At 41.0% G+C, this 17,439-nt stretch overlaps 1 protein-coding gene across 1 annotated transcript in view; it reads left to right on the plus strand.

The window, feature by feature from the left end:
• Positions 1–15,448, plus strand: part of tpm1 (tropomyosin 1 (alpha)) — a 31,350-nt gene extending 15,902 nt beyond the window's left edge. Inside the window, exons 5-8 of the mRNA XM_048617035.1 lie at positions 221–296; positions 1,117–1,179; positions 1,276–1,345; positions 14,103–15,448. Coding sequence (XP_048472992.1) covers positions 221–296; positions 1,117–1,179; positions 1,276–1,345; positions 14,103–14,185 — 292 coding nt within the window. The 3' untranslated portion in view covers positions 14,186–15,448. The remainder of the gene's footprint in view (positions 1–220; positions 297–1,116; positions 1,180–1,275; positions 1,346–14,102) is intronic.
• Positions 15,449–17,439: the final 1,991 nt, after the last annotated feature.

Raw genomic sequence — 17,439 nt, forward strand, 5'->3', positions numbered from 1 at the left:
TCTCTCTCTCTCTTTTTCTCTCTCTCTCTCTTTTTCTCTCTCTCTCTTTCTCCATTTTTCATTGTGTACCTATCACCTGCCTTCCTTTCACTTTGAACTTCGTCTGCCTCTCTTGCGCTGCTATATTCCCCCTCTCTGTTTCTGTTTCTGTCTCTGTCTCTCACTGTTCCCCACCCTGTTCTTTTTTTGGTTTTTTTTTCTCTGTTCTGACTTAAAACAGTAAATCTGCTGAGCTTGAAGAAGAGTTGAAAACTGTGACCAACAACCTGAAGTCACTGGAGGCTCAGGCTGAGAAGGTAGGAGAGACTGAAAGCTCCGCTTTGATATTAGAAGCGTTAACCATGCTAAGAAAACGATGATCAATTTGTCTAACTGCAGATATCCAAACTTTCCTTGGGTTCCTTCAATTTGCATTGTAAAGCATTTTTTTTTTAAAGTTATTGATTCAAATTTAAATGTCTACAATGTATAACCACTCTTAAAATCTAGGAGATTCTGGCTTCTAGAGTCCTATGTTCCAACAGATTTGGGAGAGTTAATTGTAAGACTGAAATTCTTACTTGTATCTGCTTCATTTTTTGAGTGTTCCTGGCAAGGCCGAAGTTTGTTGGCCATCCCTGAATGGAGTTTCTTGCTTAAGGCCTTTACAAAGGGCAGTTAAGAGTCCCTCTTTGCTGTGGGTCTGGAGTCACGTGTAGATCAGATTGGATGAGGATTGCAGATTTCCTTCCCTGAAGGACGTTGGCGTACCAGATGGGTTTTTGCAACTAATATTGAGGGTTTCATGGTCACCTTTGAACTGTACAGCACAAGAACAGGCCTTTCGGCCCACCATCTCAGACTAGCTCTTGGGGTAGTTCCATGGTGAATAAATATAAAGTGAATATTTGTAATAATTACCTAAACCTTCGCAAGTAATACAAGCTCTTTACGAGCACAATGTACTTAGACTCCCATCAAATGTTTCCCGTTCAGGAGATTTGAGGGTGGTTGGGGGATGGAAGTGATTAGAATTTTCTCGATGGTTTGTCGTCTGTTGGAATTTATTTTCTCGTCTCTTGCTGATTCGAGTCTTCTCACTCCCCTCCCCCCACCCCCCACCAATGCTGTTCTCAGTATTCGCAAAAGGAAGACAAGTATGAGGAGGAAATCAAAGTCCTGAGTGACAAACTGAAGGAGGTGAGTGAAGTATTCCACCTGGTTTTGGGATTTCAGCATAGTCTTTGGGCAACTGGCCCCAAATCTCTGAAATCTTTTTGTTGTTGATGATTTCAGGCTGAGACACGTGCTGAGTTTGCAGAGAGATCTGTCACCAAGTTGGAAAAATCCATTGATGACTTGGAAGGTATGATTGTGAATCACTTCTCAAATACCCTCTGGTTAATGACTTTAGTACTGTTTGTTTATGACCAGAAGTATACACAAGGTGTAACTTAAGTGGCCTGGATTGATTTTTGGTTTTGTTTATTTTATTTATTGTCTTCTTTTTTTCTCTCTAACATTTTTCTTTCATTCTCTATCTAGCTGTCTCTTTCTAAGTCACTCTCTTGCGTGCGTTCTGTCTCACGCTCTCAGTTTTGCATTTAATGAAGTTTATTTAACATTGAAAAGTGATTGATTGAACAAAAATGCACTCTGGCCATGTTCTCCCTAGTGGCCAATCTTCATAGCTGTGAGATACTTGCTGGCAGTGAGATTTCTTGTGTCATTCAGATATGAATGTGCTGGTTCTCTGTGAGCAGTGAGGAGTTCTGTATAAAACGCATGTATCCCGAAGGAGGCTATTGTAATTGGAGACTTTGTTTACCTGTAAGATTGACAAACTGTTTGCTTGTTCACAAAAGGCAAGACACCTTTTCTGCATGAAGTGGCAGATTGGTTCATTTCCCTCTTACTGATTTTTTTTTTGTCCTTTTCATCTTGTTTTTGTTTGGCTGTACATCTGTCTGTCTCTTCCTTTTGGCCGCTCTCCTGTCTGTATCGGGATGCGATGATCTTTCATCTCCTATCTGTCATCACATTCGCCTTGCCATCACACCACCTGCCTCTGCCTCTGCCTCTGTAGATGAATTGTATGCTCAGAAGTTAAAGTACAAGGCGATCAGCGAGGAACTGGACCATGCTCTCAACGATATGACATCAATGTAATTCTTTTATCTTTGTGCCTGTTTGCATCTGTGCACCACGACTTTCCAAATAAACTTCCTCATACTGCACTTCCTTAATCCCTAAATCTAATTCTTAGTCTTTCTTTTTCTATATTCCTGTCCTTGACTCTTAACTGCACTTAATTTGCTGTGCACGAACGTTTATATACTTAACAAACTGTACTGGTTTTGCTAGTCTTCACATGACAATGTCCATGTTTAAAAAATGCAAATTTGCTTCTTGCTTAATAGTACCTGTTTAAACCAGTATTCGAGCATATTGAACATAAGTGCACACCATTTAAATCGTTGGTTCAGTTTTCCTTCTAAACATTTTCAATTCTGGTGTTTGTTTGCTCTGTTTGGGAGTGTATAAAATATGGAACAATTCCCCCAAAGCAATAATCAAGCGAGGAATGCAAACCAGAAATGTTGGTTAATTTTTACCTGGGTGCGCCTCACCATATTAACTCTGTTCTATTTTAATGTGTGGGTTCATTTGCTTTGGGAAAGATAGTCTTGCCCAAAGACTGAATCAAAAATCAAAAGAATAAAGCTTGTTCTCTTGTATTGCTACGATTGTGTGTGTGCGTGTGTGTTGTGCTCTCACAGAGAAGTGTAATTTCAGATTTCTCTTGTATTGAACTAATCAATATGTTATTCAAAAACTCCTACCTTTCATTACTGTTCTTATACCTACTGACTGCACCCTCTCCTTGAGTGTCTTTGCTTTCCTGCTTTTCAGCACAGTAATGCATCTTTCTTGCACTAACATTTCTTGCACTAAATTTAAAAATGAAATTTCATCTGAAACATACCAGCAAGATTTCCAATTGGTGATGGTTTCTCTCCCAAACATGTGTCCTGTTAACTTTTATAAAGTACTGTATCTACTTCAGTCAACACTGGTCCATCTGTCTAGTTTCAAATGAAACACATTTTAAATGTGTTTAGCTGGTTATGTTGCAGTTTGAATGAACATTTAGTGGTATGAATTCTTGTTGGAGGTGGTTGGAGGGTCTGCTTTCACTTTCCAATTCTAGGAAAGCAATTACATGTACAGAAGTGATGGAACCAACCTATTAGCCCAGAGGTCGAGATCAAATCCCACTATGACAAATTATTACATTGAATTCAACAAATCTGTTCATTTTATGGGTATGGAGTCTATGACCTTGAACACAGCCTTCTAAAATCCAGAGTCTTCTAAAATTGATGCTTTGACACTCAGTTGTAAATGAGGCCCATCAGCATTTTGGAATTCCCAGGGAATGGGCCCAAGTTGATGCCTTGTACCACCCACATGCCAGCCAGAAGTAAATTGTGCATAGCTGAAAAGGTTTGGTTTTGTTTGGAGGTGCTTGACCTCCGTGGTCAGGGTTAGTGAAGCAACTAGTCGGTTATCCCCGGTGAATGCAGGGAGAGGTGTGGAACCAAGCACAGGGCAAGAACAAAAACAAAATATTCAGCTGGTCTCTGAGAGGGCCTAGGGGAAGCGGAGCCCAGTGAAGTCTGCACCATCTTGGTCCAACCATCTCTCTCTGCAGCAGGGACTGCCGTGTCAAACTGCGTTCCTGTGCCACACCCATGTGATGCTTAATACAGTCAAAGGACATGGCGTCATCTTGCAACTGGCGATGCAAGGCTGCCTTAGTTGGAGGAGACCCGTCGTAGAACCGTGTGGCACTGAAGGAGGCCAATCAACCTCCTGTGCCTGTACTAGCTCGTTGACAAGGCTACCCAATTAATGTGCCCTCGGGAGTTGGCGGGGGGGAGCGGAGCGGAGGCAGCATTGGAGTTCTTGTAGTGTAGTGGTAGTGTTGCTACCTGTGGGCCAAGAGGCCTGGGTTCAAGTTCCACCTGCTCCAGAGATGTGTAATAACATCACTGAACAGCATGAATAGGAAAAAAACATAAACAACAGCAGGAAAGTAACGAGTATCCATCCCTGCTCAAAGTGCAGGCTGAACATACAGCTCATTGTAGCTCTTGCACTTTCTCCCCATTATTTGAAGTGTTCCCATCCCTTATACTTTTAAATGGTCATCTTTGTAGAAAGTAGCCATTAAGATGCTTGGAGAACAAATTTGCGTGGTTACTAGTATTTTGATTTTTCTGTGACTGTGTGAAGGTGGTGGATTACAATGGTTTGTCAGTTCTAAATTGGCATTAATCAACATTTCCATTTGCAGGGCACACCTTAGTAATGACCCAACTCTTTCATGCTTGTGACAAACTGTGTGTTCTTTTGCGCTGTTGGAAAGCTTGCACTTTGTTTGAGGGCTCACCTGTGGATGAGAAGCAAGCTCTCCCCTAGCTTCTCCTCCAGAACAGTACATTGTGGAATTTTGTGGCTCTAACGGTGGAGCATTAGAGGGAAGTATACACAGGAACGTGGGAGAGGGTCAAGTGTGAAAGGGAGGTGGAATGATGAAGTTAGACATTTTTTCTTCGTGGCCTGTTTCATTATAGACTAGTCCATCTTCTGTACTGTGGGGATTTTGGCATCATTGACCTCTGCTAGGCCAGATCAAGCTGAGAATGGACCTTATGGAAGTACTTCATTTTAAATGTATTAAATATTTCCCAAGGCAAATTAGCCAGCTTCTGCAAACTAAAATAGAGCTGGTCCTTCGTAACCTGGAAAACGTTCTTCCAAAACCTGCAGCTTGGTATGATTTTCTCCTGAACTTCAAATCAGAAGCTGACCAAAGTTGTCTGAATTCTTTCTTTGCTCTCATGTTTAGCATGTTTTCTTTTGCCTTCTGCTTTCATCTGTTTCTGTCATTTATTTTTTGTTGATTTTGTACCTCTTTCTTACGCAGATAAACTGCTTCATTGCAATGCCAAAGACCTCTCCAATCTGCTGGCTTTTGTTGTTTCTGAATCCTTCTTCATTCAAGTTTTTAAATGGGCTGAATCTCTAGCTCTAGCTGTCATCTAGCAGCTATTTCAGGCTTTCAGTAACATCGGTCACTCTCTTTATTGTACAGTGTCTCTCCTCATAGCCTAAATGTAAAATAAACACCTTTATAGATGAACTGCATCCTTCTGCCATTTCTTTAATTTATTACTGAGCTGCAATTTTGAAAAATAAAGCTGAGGTAATGCTTTACACTGGAAAGAATGCGTTTGTGGCTGCTGACTTTTATCTCTCCACACGTGTGTGTGTGTGTGTGTGTGTGTGTGAGAGTGTGTGCAAGTTTTGTCAGCATTGAATTGAGATTTGAAAAGCCACATGAATTGGTGTAATGTTGGACTCGTCTAGTGATCTTTGTTTGTTTGGAGCACACCATTCAATTACTCAAGTTGCCTACAATTGAAAGATAAGCCATGACTTTTTTTAAGAGGGGTGGTGATTAAATTTGAAGATATTACTTCATTTGAGAGCTTTGTAAATAATGTTCTGAAGAAATGGACTGCAAACAACTACAGTTGAAACTAAAAATTAAATGTTGTATTTTAGTTTGAAAACAAATCTGCATTTAAGAAATGTGTATCTATGATAAGCTGCAAACTCGTTTAGTCTACAACTGATTGAGATTAAATATCCTTTCTCAACGTATCACTTTTTCCCAGACTTTTCCTGGTTCCTCCCCTTGTAAAATAGCAATCAAAGTACCCGAATTACCCCAAGGATGATCCCTTGAGTCCAGATGCTGAGCCAGTGAAAGTTCTATGAAATTGATATGGAGCATTAACCAGTTGTGCTGAATGCCCTGTTTCTGTGCTGTAAATGCAGTATTGGAATTATTTGTAAAGTGAAGTCTATCCTTCAGGTAAATCTATCCATTCTCATTGTGTTTGAGGGTAAGTGGCTAATGGAAAAACAGAAATAGCTGGAGAAACTCAACAGGTCTTACAGCGTTTGTGGAGAGTAAGTAGAGTTCATGTTTTGGGTCAAGTGATCCTTCTTCAGAACTGACTGTAGTTAAGAAAAGGTTGGTACATGTGCTGACAATGGAGGAGTGTTGTGGGGGACAGGCGGTTTTCAAAAGGATTAAACGATAGGTGGAGATGTTGCCCAGAGAGAGAAAACAGCAATTGGGCAGACAAAGGAATGGATAATGGTGGGCTGAGGAGAAAGAAAAGTTACTAATGAGGACCATCAGTGGGTGAAAATGGGTTGGCGGTGATGAAAGCCTGGTGTGTGGCTGTTGGGGTAAGGGCATGGGAGAAGGTGCTCGGGTCCGAAAATTATGGAACTCGACATTGAGTCCCGAAGACTGCATGATCCCCAAGTGACAAATGAGACGCTGTTCTTCCAGTTTGCACTGAGCTTTCCTGGATCACTGCAGCAAGCCCGAGATAGAGATGTCAGCCAGGGAACACTGTGTGTCAAAATGACCAGCAACCAGAGCCTCGGTCATTTTTTTGTGTGGAAGGGATATGGGTGTTCCGCAATGCGGTCACCCAGTCTGTGCCTCGTCTCCCCTGTGTAGAGGAGACCACATTGTGAGCAGCGAATACAGTCTATTAGGTTGAGCGAAGTTCAGATGAATAGCTGCTTCACCTGAAAGGTGTGGCTAATCGCAGCTGTTTACGTGTAGTTGGAGCGAATGAAGAATACTGCATCAGTTGTTTCTGAAGTATCAGGATGAGCTATTTTGATAATTGACATTCCACAGAGAAGGCTGAATTGGGGAGCATTGGCCCTTGAGTTGGGACATGTATTTATCTTTGAACGCTCAGGCGTGGTTGTGCATCTGCACAAATGCATTTTGTTACAATGAGCCTGTCAGCACAATTCTCCAAGTATTGCAACGCTGTGTACCTGCAGCTCTTCCTGACCCCTCCCTGTGTGTATTGTGGAACCAAACAGATCATTACAAGTTGAGGAAGTGCTATTGTGACTAATATGCAACCTATTTGTATATGCATTGATAATAGGGAGTTTCTTCACTGAGTGGGTCCATCTACACACACACAATTTCTAGGGCTGAGCAACCTTCTAGGATTGAATTTTCATCTGAGGTAATGCAGTAACCAACAGCTTGTAGGAAAACCACAGGCATGACGAGAATCTTTTTCTTTTTGTTTTGATTAAGTTTGAAAAGCTTTGTTTGGGGTGAAAGGAACTGACTGGATAAGGGTCATTGCTATTCTTCCTCCATTGAACCAGCCTGATTCCTGACTGGAATATGACATCCCACTGAGGAGCTCAAGCTCGACTTGCCAAAATGGAGATCAGGACCCTAAGTAGGTTGCAAGCTCAGAGGCAGTAATGGCTGTGACGGAGCTCTGACTCAGTCGAATAGCCGTCGTCCCACTCCCTCCAAATGAAATGTGTTGGGAAAGCAGTGAATTAAAGCCCAGGAGTAAATAATGGTGATTATTGTGGACCCAGTAGTACGCTCTCCTTCTTCCCACCCCCTTTCTGCATTAGGTAAGTGCTTACACCACAGCTTTGGCTAGAGATCATTTAATAATTGATGGGAGTGTGGACTGTTTACACACGCTAAGAATCATTCATGTTGGAATGAAAGAAATGTAAGTTTGAAGGTAAACAAGATTTTTGACACAAATCTAGGGAGTTGGAGATCCTCTAGCTTGGACTGCGTGCGCGTGTGTCTGTGTCCCTCTAATAAAGCTGTTCCTTTCTCTGCCTTATGTCCTTGTTACACGGTTTATGATTCGGTATCAGTCTACGTAACCTTCCTCGACTCCCTGCACATTCCACCATCTAATTCCAAACCATTGGTCATTGATCTGTTGCAATGGGTCCACTGATTGATTGATTGTTGTGAAAAGTGCTTCTGTTGACGTTTTGCAAAAAATGAATGTTTCATAAATACACAGCTTGAAGGAAACCATGCTTTAAAATGCACCGGGACTCCCAAGTTGCAGATAACTATTGGACTTCTTTTTAAGAATTTTAATATGGGGAACACAGTGGGTGTGCTGGCATTTGTGTTGGAGTCCACACCAGCTCAGCACAAATACAACAGTCTTACACTTCTGATGAAGGGTACAACATGAAAACTAATACTTTTTGATAATGATATGATTTTCGTTCTGCATTTACTTTATTTAATTTACTTGTAGGGTTTTTCTCTTTTTGGAAGATGAGTTGGAATTTCCAGTGGTTTAAGCTGCTTTTCAGTTTTAGCCCTGGATTGTCTGATGTCTGAGTCTGTTCTCCAAGTCGATGTAGTTCAGTTCCAGAGGTGACCTCACTTGCTGTGCTTCCTGGTCTATGGTCCACAGGTTCAATAATTTGAACAAAGTGGTGCTGTAAATCACTTACAAATGCAAACCTCTTTCATATTCTCATTCACTTGAACCTTCAAGAGGATTGGGATTGATTGAAGGCAGCAAGATTAAAGACCGACATTGAAGCAAGAGTAGGCCATTTGGTCCATTGTTCCTGCTTTGTTTTTTTTTGGTCATGAGGGCATTGTTAGCTAGGCCAACATTTATTGCCCATCCCTAACTGCCCAGAGGGCAGTTAAGAGTCAACCACATTGCTGTGGGTCTGGAGTCACATGTCCCGAAGTACAGTGAAAAGCTTTGTAAGGATGGCAGTTTCCTTCCATAAAGAATGTTAGTAAACCAAATGGGCTTCTCCAACGTCGGCAATGGATTCGTGGTCACCATTAGACTCTTAATTCCAGAATTTGTGAATACAAATTCCACCATCTGCCATGGTGGGATTTGAACCTAGGACCCCAGAACATTACCTGGGTCTCTGGATTAACATTCCAGCAATAATACCACTAGGCCATCACCTCTCCAGTCCTCAGTATTGATCATGACTGATCATCCAACTCAAAGCCATACTCCTGTTCTCTCCCCTTACTCCTAATGCTTCTAGTGTCTAGAAATCTATTTCTTAATGTGGGGTGGGCTAGCTCAGTTGGCTGGGTGGCTGGTTTGCAATGCAAAGTAATCCTAACAGTGTGGGTTCAATTCCTATACTAGCTGCGGTTATGATGAAGACTTTCCTTCTCAATCTATCTCCTCACCTGAGGCATGGTGACCCTCAGGTTAAACCACCTCCAGTTGTCTCACTCTCACGCTCTCTCTCTGTGGTCCTCTGGGACAGTTGTGACCTTATCTTTTTATTTACTAAATATACTTGGCCTCCACTGCTTTATGTGATCGACAATTCCACCAGTTCACCACTCTGAAGAAATTTCTCCTCGTGGCAGTTCAAACCCTGTATCCTGAAACCATGATCCTTTGTTCTAGACAACCCCCTACCCTGGAGAGGGGGAGGAACAAGACAGGGGGAGTGTCATCCCTATAGATAGTCTGTCCAGTTCTGTCGGAATTTTTGTTTCAATGAGATGGAACATAGAACAGTACAGGCCCTTCGGCCCACGATGTTGTGCCGAACTTTTACCCTAATCCTAAGGTCTATCTAACCTCCACCCCTGCCTTATACTATCATCCATATGCCTGTCTAATAGCCGCTTAAATGCCCCTAATGAGGCCGACTCCACTACCCTCCTCGACAATGCATTCCAGGCCCCTACCACTCTGAGCAAAGAACCTACCTCTGATGTCTCCCCTATATCTACCTCTGCTCACTTTTTAAAACTATGTCCCCTCATAATAGCTACCTCCACCCTAGGAAAAAGTCTCTGGCTGTCCACTCTATCCTCTTATCATTTTGTACACCTCAAATTCCCTTTCGTTCTTCTAAACTCTAGCTCAGTCAATCTAATCTCTCCTCGTACAACAAACCTTATCATCCCAGGAATCAGTCTGGTGTCCCTTCACTGTCCTTCCTCAATGGCAAGTATTTCTTGGGTTACAAGACACCAAGCTAGAAGGGGCTATTCCTGCCAATAAGTGCTATGTTGCTGCAAAGATCACAAGTAATTCTATGGCCTCTGTGATGATTGGGAGGAAATGAGCTCAGGTCAGAGATAACTAAGTGTAATTGCAGCTGTCATCTTCCTACACTCACTCCCAGTGGCCAAGGCACATTCTCAGTTGATAGAATTAACCCCTTGAGTTTGCACATGATTCACTTCAAACCTTTTGTCTTTTTTGAATAATTTTAGTTTTGTTTCTAACATATGGTCACTCTAGTTTATATAGTCAGAAACAATGAATAGCCATCCATCCTAGTGCATTGATGTTGGTTACCTTGATATATTTGGAACAGTCCCAGTGTTTCTGCCACTTGCTTTACCTGGATAGATTTTCTGATGTTTAGAAAAGTTATTTTGCTATCTCAGTTCATTTTGATGTTCTAGAGATGGTGGAAGCTGGTACAATTACAATGTTCAAAAGGCATCTGGATGGGTACATGAATAGGAAGAGTTTAGAGGGATACAGGCCAAATGGGACAAGATTAATTTAGGATATCTGGTCAGTAGGTATGGGTTGGACTGATGGGTCTGTTTCCATGCTGTACATGTCTATGATTTAACTCTTCTGTCACCAAGAATTCCATGTTGACAGATTGGATGGAAACCATTCAGCCCATCGTGTCTGCTGGCTTTTTACATTCCCTCTGCTTTGCTCTTTCCCCCATATCCCAGTGTGTTTCCCCTGTTGCAAATTTCAAGCTTTTCCCTTTTCAAACAGTTGCATCATTGCTCTGCCTCAGACACCCACCTTTTGAAAATCGGCTATTCTCTGGCTCTGTTTGTCACCATCTCACTGTTTATTTCCTTTTTTACATTTGACCATCAGAACAAAGGAGCAGGCCATTTGCCTTTATGCCAATCTAATACGATGAGGACTGATTCTCTATCTCAACACCATATACCTGCTTTCTCACCATATCCCTTGATTCCTTTAATATCTTAAAATTAATCTCATTTCTTCTTGAATATACTTATGACCCGGCCTCCTGAGCCTTCTGTGATAGTGAATTCAACAGATCCACCACCCTTTTGAGTGAATAAATTTATCCTCATCTCCCACCTAAATGGTCTGCCCCATAGCCTAAGACTCCTTGGTTCTAGACTCCCCTACTAGGGGAACATCTTCCCTGCATCTAGTCTGTCCAGCCATGGTAGATTTTTATACATTTTAACCAGATCCCCTCTCATCCTTTTTAAACCCTTGTGAATACAGACCCAAGTCGAACCAGTCACTCCTCAGCCGGGGAGTGGCGGGGTGGGGTTGCTGGGTTGGAGGCTGTTTGGAGGGGCAGTGTGGACTCAATGGGCCAAGCTGCCTGCTTCCACGTTGTAGGGATTCTATGATTCAACAGCCCTGCTATTCCTAGCAGCAGCCTAGTGAATCTGTTTATACGGCTCTCCCTTAGACAGGGAGACCAAAACTGCACACCCCACTCCAGGTGCCATCTCACCAAGGCCCTGTATGACAGCTGTAAGACACCTCAACTTCAGAACTCACTGAGCCATTTTTCCACACTGTTCTTTGGTGTCATTGGTATCCAGAAACAAACCATATTTATCTGGAACACTCCCTTCTGACGATACTTAAAAGATGACCCCTGCAGGAATTAACTTGCACATTTAACACCTTTTTTATTACTTCCCTCAGTGAGACAGAAAAATGGCATCATAGCCTCGGAATTGCTGGGAACTATTTCAGTTGTTGTTCTCCTGTTTTTCTTTCATGCAAAGATCTATCTGTTTTATACCATGTCTGATTCAAAAGGTGGTATTCATATTTAACGAACTAAAGTTGAGAGTTTAGGATCTATAGGGACCACAATGTCTGCTTTGACTTCCCTTTTGCTACTTGGTTATCAGTAACTGGCTTAGTCATCCTTTTAAATCCTGCTGTCAGTCTCACTAAAAAGAGTGCACTGTACCCTGTACCAGCAGGTGAGTTCAAATCCAAGGACAAGTTGTAAAATTATGGACTAACACCAGAGACAAATTGTCCACAAAAACTACTAGATTAAACCAGTTCAGTGTACCAAAACTCAGTCTGAGCTAGTAACCTAGGAACAGGAATAAGGCATTTAACCTCATTCGTCTGTTCGGCCATTGATCTGTGACCCAGCATTATTACACCTGCCTTTTCCCCATATCCCTTAAAAGCTTTCAGTTAATGAAAACCTTGTCAATCTCTGCTTGAAAAGGTACAGTAGATCAATTGCCACTTGCAAAAAAGAGTCCCAACCTTAGAATGCAAAAATTTTCCTAATTTCAATCCTGAAAAGAATCTAGCCCCTAGTTGTAGACTCCCAACTGGGGTACAAAGATATTTTCTCTATCTGAACCGTTTGTCGAAATTACCCTTTAACCTTCCAAATTCCTGGAAACGATCACAATTTGTAACAAAAGAAAATAATGCTGGGAATACTCAGCGGATCTGGTATCATCGGAAAGAGAGAAAGTCAGCATCTTTCGTTTTTAATTATCTATCGTCAGAAAACATGCCTGATACATCCTTGTGATTTAACCTTGGATTGCAACTCTTTCTGGTAAGACTATGCTGTGCTGGCTCCAAGTTAAATGCACCTTTCCTAAGGTGCAGTACCAGAACTGTTCACAGTAACTCCAGATGCAGTCTAGCTAGGCTCTGTATGGCTGAAACATAACTTCTGCCCCTTTTTATTTTAGTCCTTGTGGGTTTAAAGGATACCATTCCATTAGTCTTTTTAATTGTTTTCTGTGATAAAGTGACTTCAGTCCCAAACTGTATGTTTGACATTTAATGGACAGCTGAAGATGGACAATTTAACATACTGTTTCAAAGTGAGAGACATAATTTAGTACAAGTTTACAAGTTACTTATAAGCACATAAAGAGGGGGATGGATTTGATTCTAAATTATGTCAAATAATAAAATTCTACTATTATATTAAAATATGTTACAAGTTCACGAAAACATTCACTTCGATTATTGTTCCACAAATGCTGTCCAGCAGAAATTTTATTTTCTTGCAAGGTTGGTGGCATCAGAATCTTCAGTTCTTGGAACCATTGTCCAAAATGAGATTTTACTGTATTATATTTCAACGAGTAAAGACCAAAATGTGCTTCAGTTGATGGTCTTTTGTAGACGTGTAATGGTTTGTGTTGGGGCATGTGTCATCTCAGACTGTAAACCGTGTTTCAACACTGTGCAGGTTGGAGTTGTGTATTCATGAGATTTGCTTGGATTTAGATTTTTGATGTTGAGCTTTGCTGGTTTCCTACCTTATGCTCTCTTGCCTAACCTCAACTCTTCTGCTTTTGTTTCCTTCTAACCTGACTGTGGATCCTGAAGATCGCCTGTATCATCAACTTGAGCAAAATCGTCTTCTTGCTAATGAGCTTAAGCTGGCCTTGAATGACCTGAGTGCCTGATTTTGAGGGGTGGTATCTAGCCTGGTTTCTAACACACTTTTTTTAAGCTGCTGACTGCTGTATTTTCTCCTCTGACTAGTTTTGGATTGTGTGTCAAATGAGCTCACTTGCCTAACCCATTGGTATATTGTAACTTAGCCAGCTTGCTAATTTATTCAAACTCTCTCTGAATTTTAGATTTCCCGGTAAGTGAACTAGTCTATAGGAAAATATCTGTTTCAGTGCAAATGCTGTAAGCTGCCATTGTATTGTATGCAGTTTTTGACTAGTTACCAGATGTGCTTGCAGTAATTTTTTTTTGTTACGCTAGCATTTAGTTTGTAACGGTCTAACCAGCTGATCGTGTATTTGTAAATGCAGTTCCCTTGCATCTTTGCATTTTATTTTCTTAAATTACCAGTTGTGAATCCTTTTTAAAAAAAAAAAAGTTTGCATTTATATGAATCCTTGCATGGTCTTGATGTCCCAAAATGTCTTTGAACCAATTGCATACTGATACTGTCATAATGTGAGGAAACAGGATCCTGATGGTAGCTAAGGATTTGCCCTTATTTTCAAAAGAGAACATTGTAAACTTGTGTTTACACAGTGCATGTGAACAGTTGGCTTGACCTGGATAGCAGGATTCTATGTGCATGCCTTCAGTGTAAAACGGGCATCTTTTTTGAGTAAATATGTGTTGTGTTTCATTGATTTATTTATCTATCTTTTAATCTTGCAACAGAGAAACTGGCACAAGCCAAAGAAGAAAACCTCGGCATGCACCAGATGCTCGATCAAACTCTACTGGAGCTTAATAATTTGTGAGCTACATTGATTTGCTGCAAGCTGGTTGCCTCCTCGGTTATTAAAAGCCCTTCTTGAGAATAAGTGCTCCCACCCCCCCCACCTTGCTTTTATGCAGATATTTGGCTGAGGGGGCAGGCAGCTAGGAGTTAGATCGTGATAGAGCAATGGCATGTTCCATGATGATAATAAGAAACAATTAAACATTTTGATTAAATCTGTTGTACCCCTTGATTGCCACTTTTTGACATTTTTAATTTTAGAACTTCCAGCTGTTTACAAAAGTACTGTCAATTACAGGCTGTCTACATTTTAAAAGGTCCACTCTCCCACACCCAATTTAATTCTTTGATATTTGCCAGAAATTATTTTTAAAAACTTGCCAAATAATATTCAACCTGGCATTTTTTTTTTCCCCCTGTTTTGAGTGTTCTTTATAATGGAAGAACGCACTGGTTATAAGATAAAAGAGAAATTTGGGAGCGGTCCATAAGACCCACTTTTCTTTTCTTCTAAAGCACTGGGTTTTAAATACTTGCAAATTATATTTTGGAGGGAAGGGATAACTTAGAGGAATGTTTTATTAGAAGGTCTGGGTACTGCAGCCTATAATATTATTTGCTTTTGTAACAAGTGTGTGTGTTTATCTTCTCCCTTCTGTCTGAATTAGTCTGAAGTATGAACTGCAAGTCTCCTTCCATGGCAGTGCAACATTCCCCAGTGTGACTGGGGGAAAAGAAGTTGCAATTTTAAATATAGTAAACGAGGTACAAATAGGGACCCATCAATAAAATGTGAACATCAGTAACGTCACTTGTCAAAAAGCAGCAATTAATGTTAATTGAGATGTAGATGGTAGTATCACAAAAGGCATAGCGGGGAGATTCTAGAATATACTTGTTAAAGCCAGCCTGCCTCATTCTGCTTCCAAGTCTAGGTGTGGAGGGCCAATCCCGAATCTCGTATTAACGTCGCAATTATTACTAGGGTCTCCATATTAACAGGATTGATTTTGCTTGACCAGTTGTTAAAGTCATAAATGAGTACACAAGCATGGCTGAAAACTTTAATTGCCTTGTTTTCCTTTTTGTGTACTGCTGAATATTGTACAAAATGTATGAATGACTTAAAATCCAAAGACAATTTTTGTTACAAAAGGCAAATAATGAGTAGAACATACTGGTGATGCTTCCCTGTGCACGCTTAATTGTGAATTGTCTTAACAATATGCTTGTCTGTAAACTTTATAATGGTAATAAATACACACTCATGAGATTTTGTAAATCAGTCCTTTTGAATTTCTTAATGAACTTCATACTTTTTTTCTGTCAAAGAAATTAAGATTGTATTTATTCAGCATCATTCATGACCTTTGTAATGTCCCAGAGTCCTCTTTATAGCCAATTTTTGAAGTTCACTCATTGTTGGCTACTTCATCAGTAACCATCCTTTCATCCTGAGGTCCGAAGTGGTGACATTTGCTAATGATTTTAACAATGTTCAATGTTATTTGGTGACTCCTCAGAAACCGAAGTATTCCATATCTGTATGCAGTGTTATGGATCAGACCAAACCCCCTCAAAATATGTCAAGAAGATAGCCTAGACCGTAACTTTTTCTTATTTTAAAGGCAAGTGCAGGCGCTGCATTCTTGATGCAATTTGATTGGTTAAACCACCAGCCTTGAAGCAAAACACACTATTTGGTGTGTGAATAGTTTAAAATACAACAAAAGAAAAAAGAAAATTGGAAGAACTTAACTCTCTTGGAAAATTTAATGGAATAATAGATTATTTAACTACTAAACAGTAACTGTTCCAATGTAGGAACATCCTTATAAATACACGCTTGGCAAAGGCAAATTCAGTAAAATAGATTGTCTCGCATGCAATTCTAGCGGCAGGAAGAGAACCCCAGATTTTTAGCTGTATCATAGAAGAAAAAACAGCTTCCACATTACAGCTTCAAGACTCTAGCAACAATCACTACTGAAAAACTGGTTCTGTAGGAGCTTGACCGCACCCATTCAGGCTGCTTCTATTGTTCCAACTTTTTTTAAAAAAAAAAGGTCCCACAAGCTTTACTGGATTCAAATAGATAGTTTGGTACCTCTCTTGAAACTTCCCTTCAAAAAAAAAGGACAAAATGTACTGCTTAAACTCATAGTATTGTCACAGCAACAAGACCTGGACAACATCCAGGCTTGGACTGTTAAGAGGCAAGTAACTGTGTCAGGCAATTAAATTTAAAAAGAGAATCTAACCACTTCTCCTTGACATTCATTGGCATTAGTGTCACTGAATGCCCCACTATCTTTCTGGGAGTAACCATTGACCAAAAACTGTACTGGATCAACCATATAAATACTGTGGCTCCTGACTTCCTAGTGTTTGTCCACCATCTCCAAGGAGCAAGTCCAGGAGTGTGATAGAATATTCACTTGGCACCCCATCCAACACTTTACAGCAAAAGTGAATTTTTAAGGAGATGGCAGAATGCACCACTACCCAGACTCAGTCAACAACACCTTCCAAATGCTTAATGACAACATAGGAACACCCCCACCACCTTCTGCAAGTTCCCCTCCAAGCCATACATCATCCTGACGTGGAAATACATCACCAATCCTTCACTGTTGCTGGATCAATATCCTGAAGCTACCTTCCTAACAGCACTGTAGGTGTACCTGCATCCGTAGACTGCCATAAGTTCAAGAAGGCAGCTCACCACCACAGTCTCCAGGGCAATCAAGTGGACACCAGGACACAGTCATTGATGCCTACACCCTGTAAATTAATAGAAAAACCTTAGCAGACAATTTTGCATAGCTAGCTCTCATTAGTAACACATTAGTAGTAATCAACTTGTTATTTGGGTTAAGGAATAAACATAGGCGAGGCTTGGGCACTGGGCACACTCTAATCTTCATTTGAAGTGAGTGTTGTAGAAAACCCTCTTCATAGGGCTCGATGGGCCACAGTCCAATGTCTCATCGAGGTAGCATCTCAAACAGTGCAGAGCTCTGCTTGGATAGCAAGAACTACACATGCTGGAGTCAGAGATAACAGCGTGGGGCTGGAGGAGCACAGCAGGCCAGGCAGCATCAGAGGAACAGGAAAGCTGACGTTTTGGGTTGGGACCCTTCAGAAAATTGGCTCTGCTTGGACCGGGGCCCCAGAAGTCCAACTATAAGGTGAGTGAGATAACAAGGTGTAGAGCTGGATGAACACAGCAGGCCAAGCAGCATCAGAGGAGCAGGAAGGCTGACATTTCGG

The sequence above is a fragment of the Rhincodon typus genome, chromosome 36, assembly GCF_021869965.1.
Source record: "Rhincodon typus isolate 14 chromosome 36, sRhiTyp1.1, whole genome shotgun sequence".
In the NCBI taxonomy this organism is placed as follows: domain Eukaryota; kingdom Metazoa; phylum Chordata; class Chondrichthyes; order Orectolobiformes; family Rhincodontidae; genus Rhincodon; species Rhincodon typus.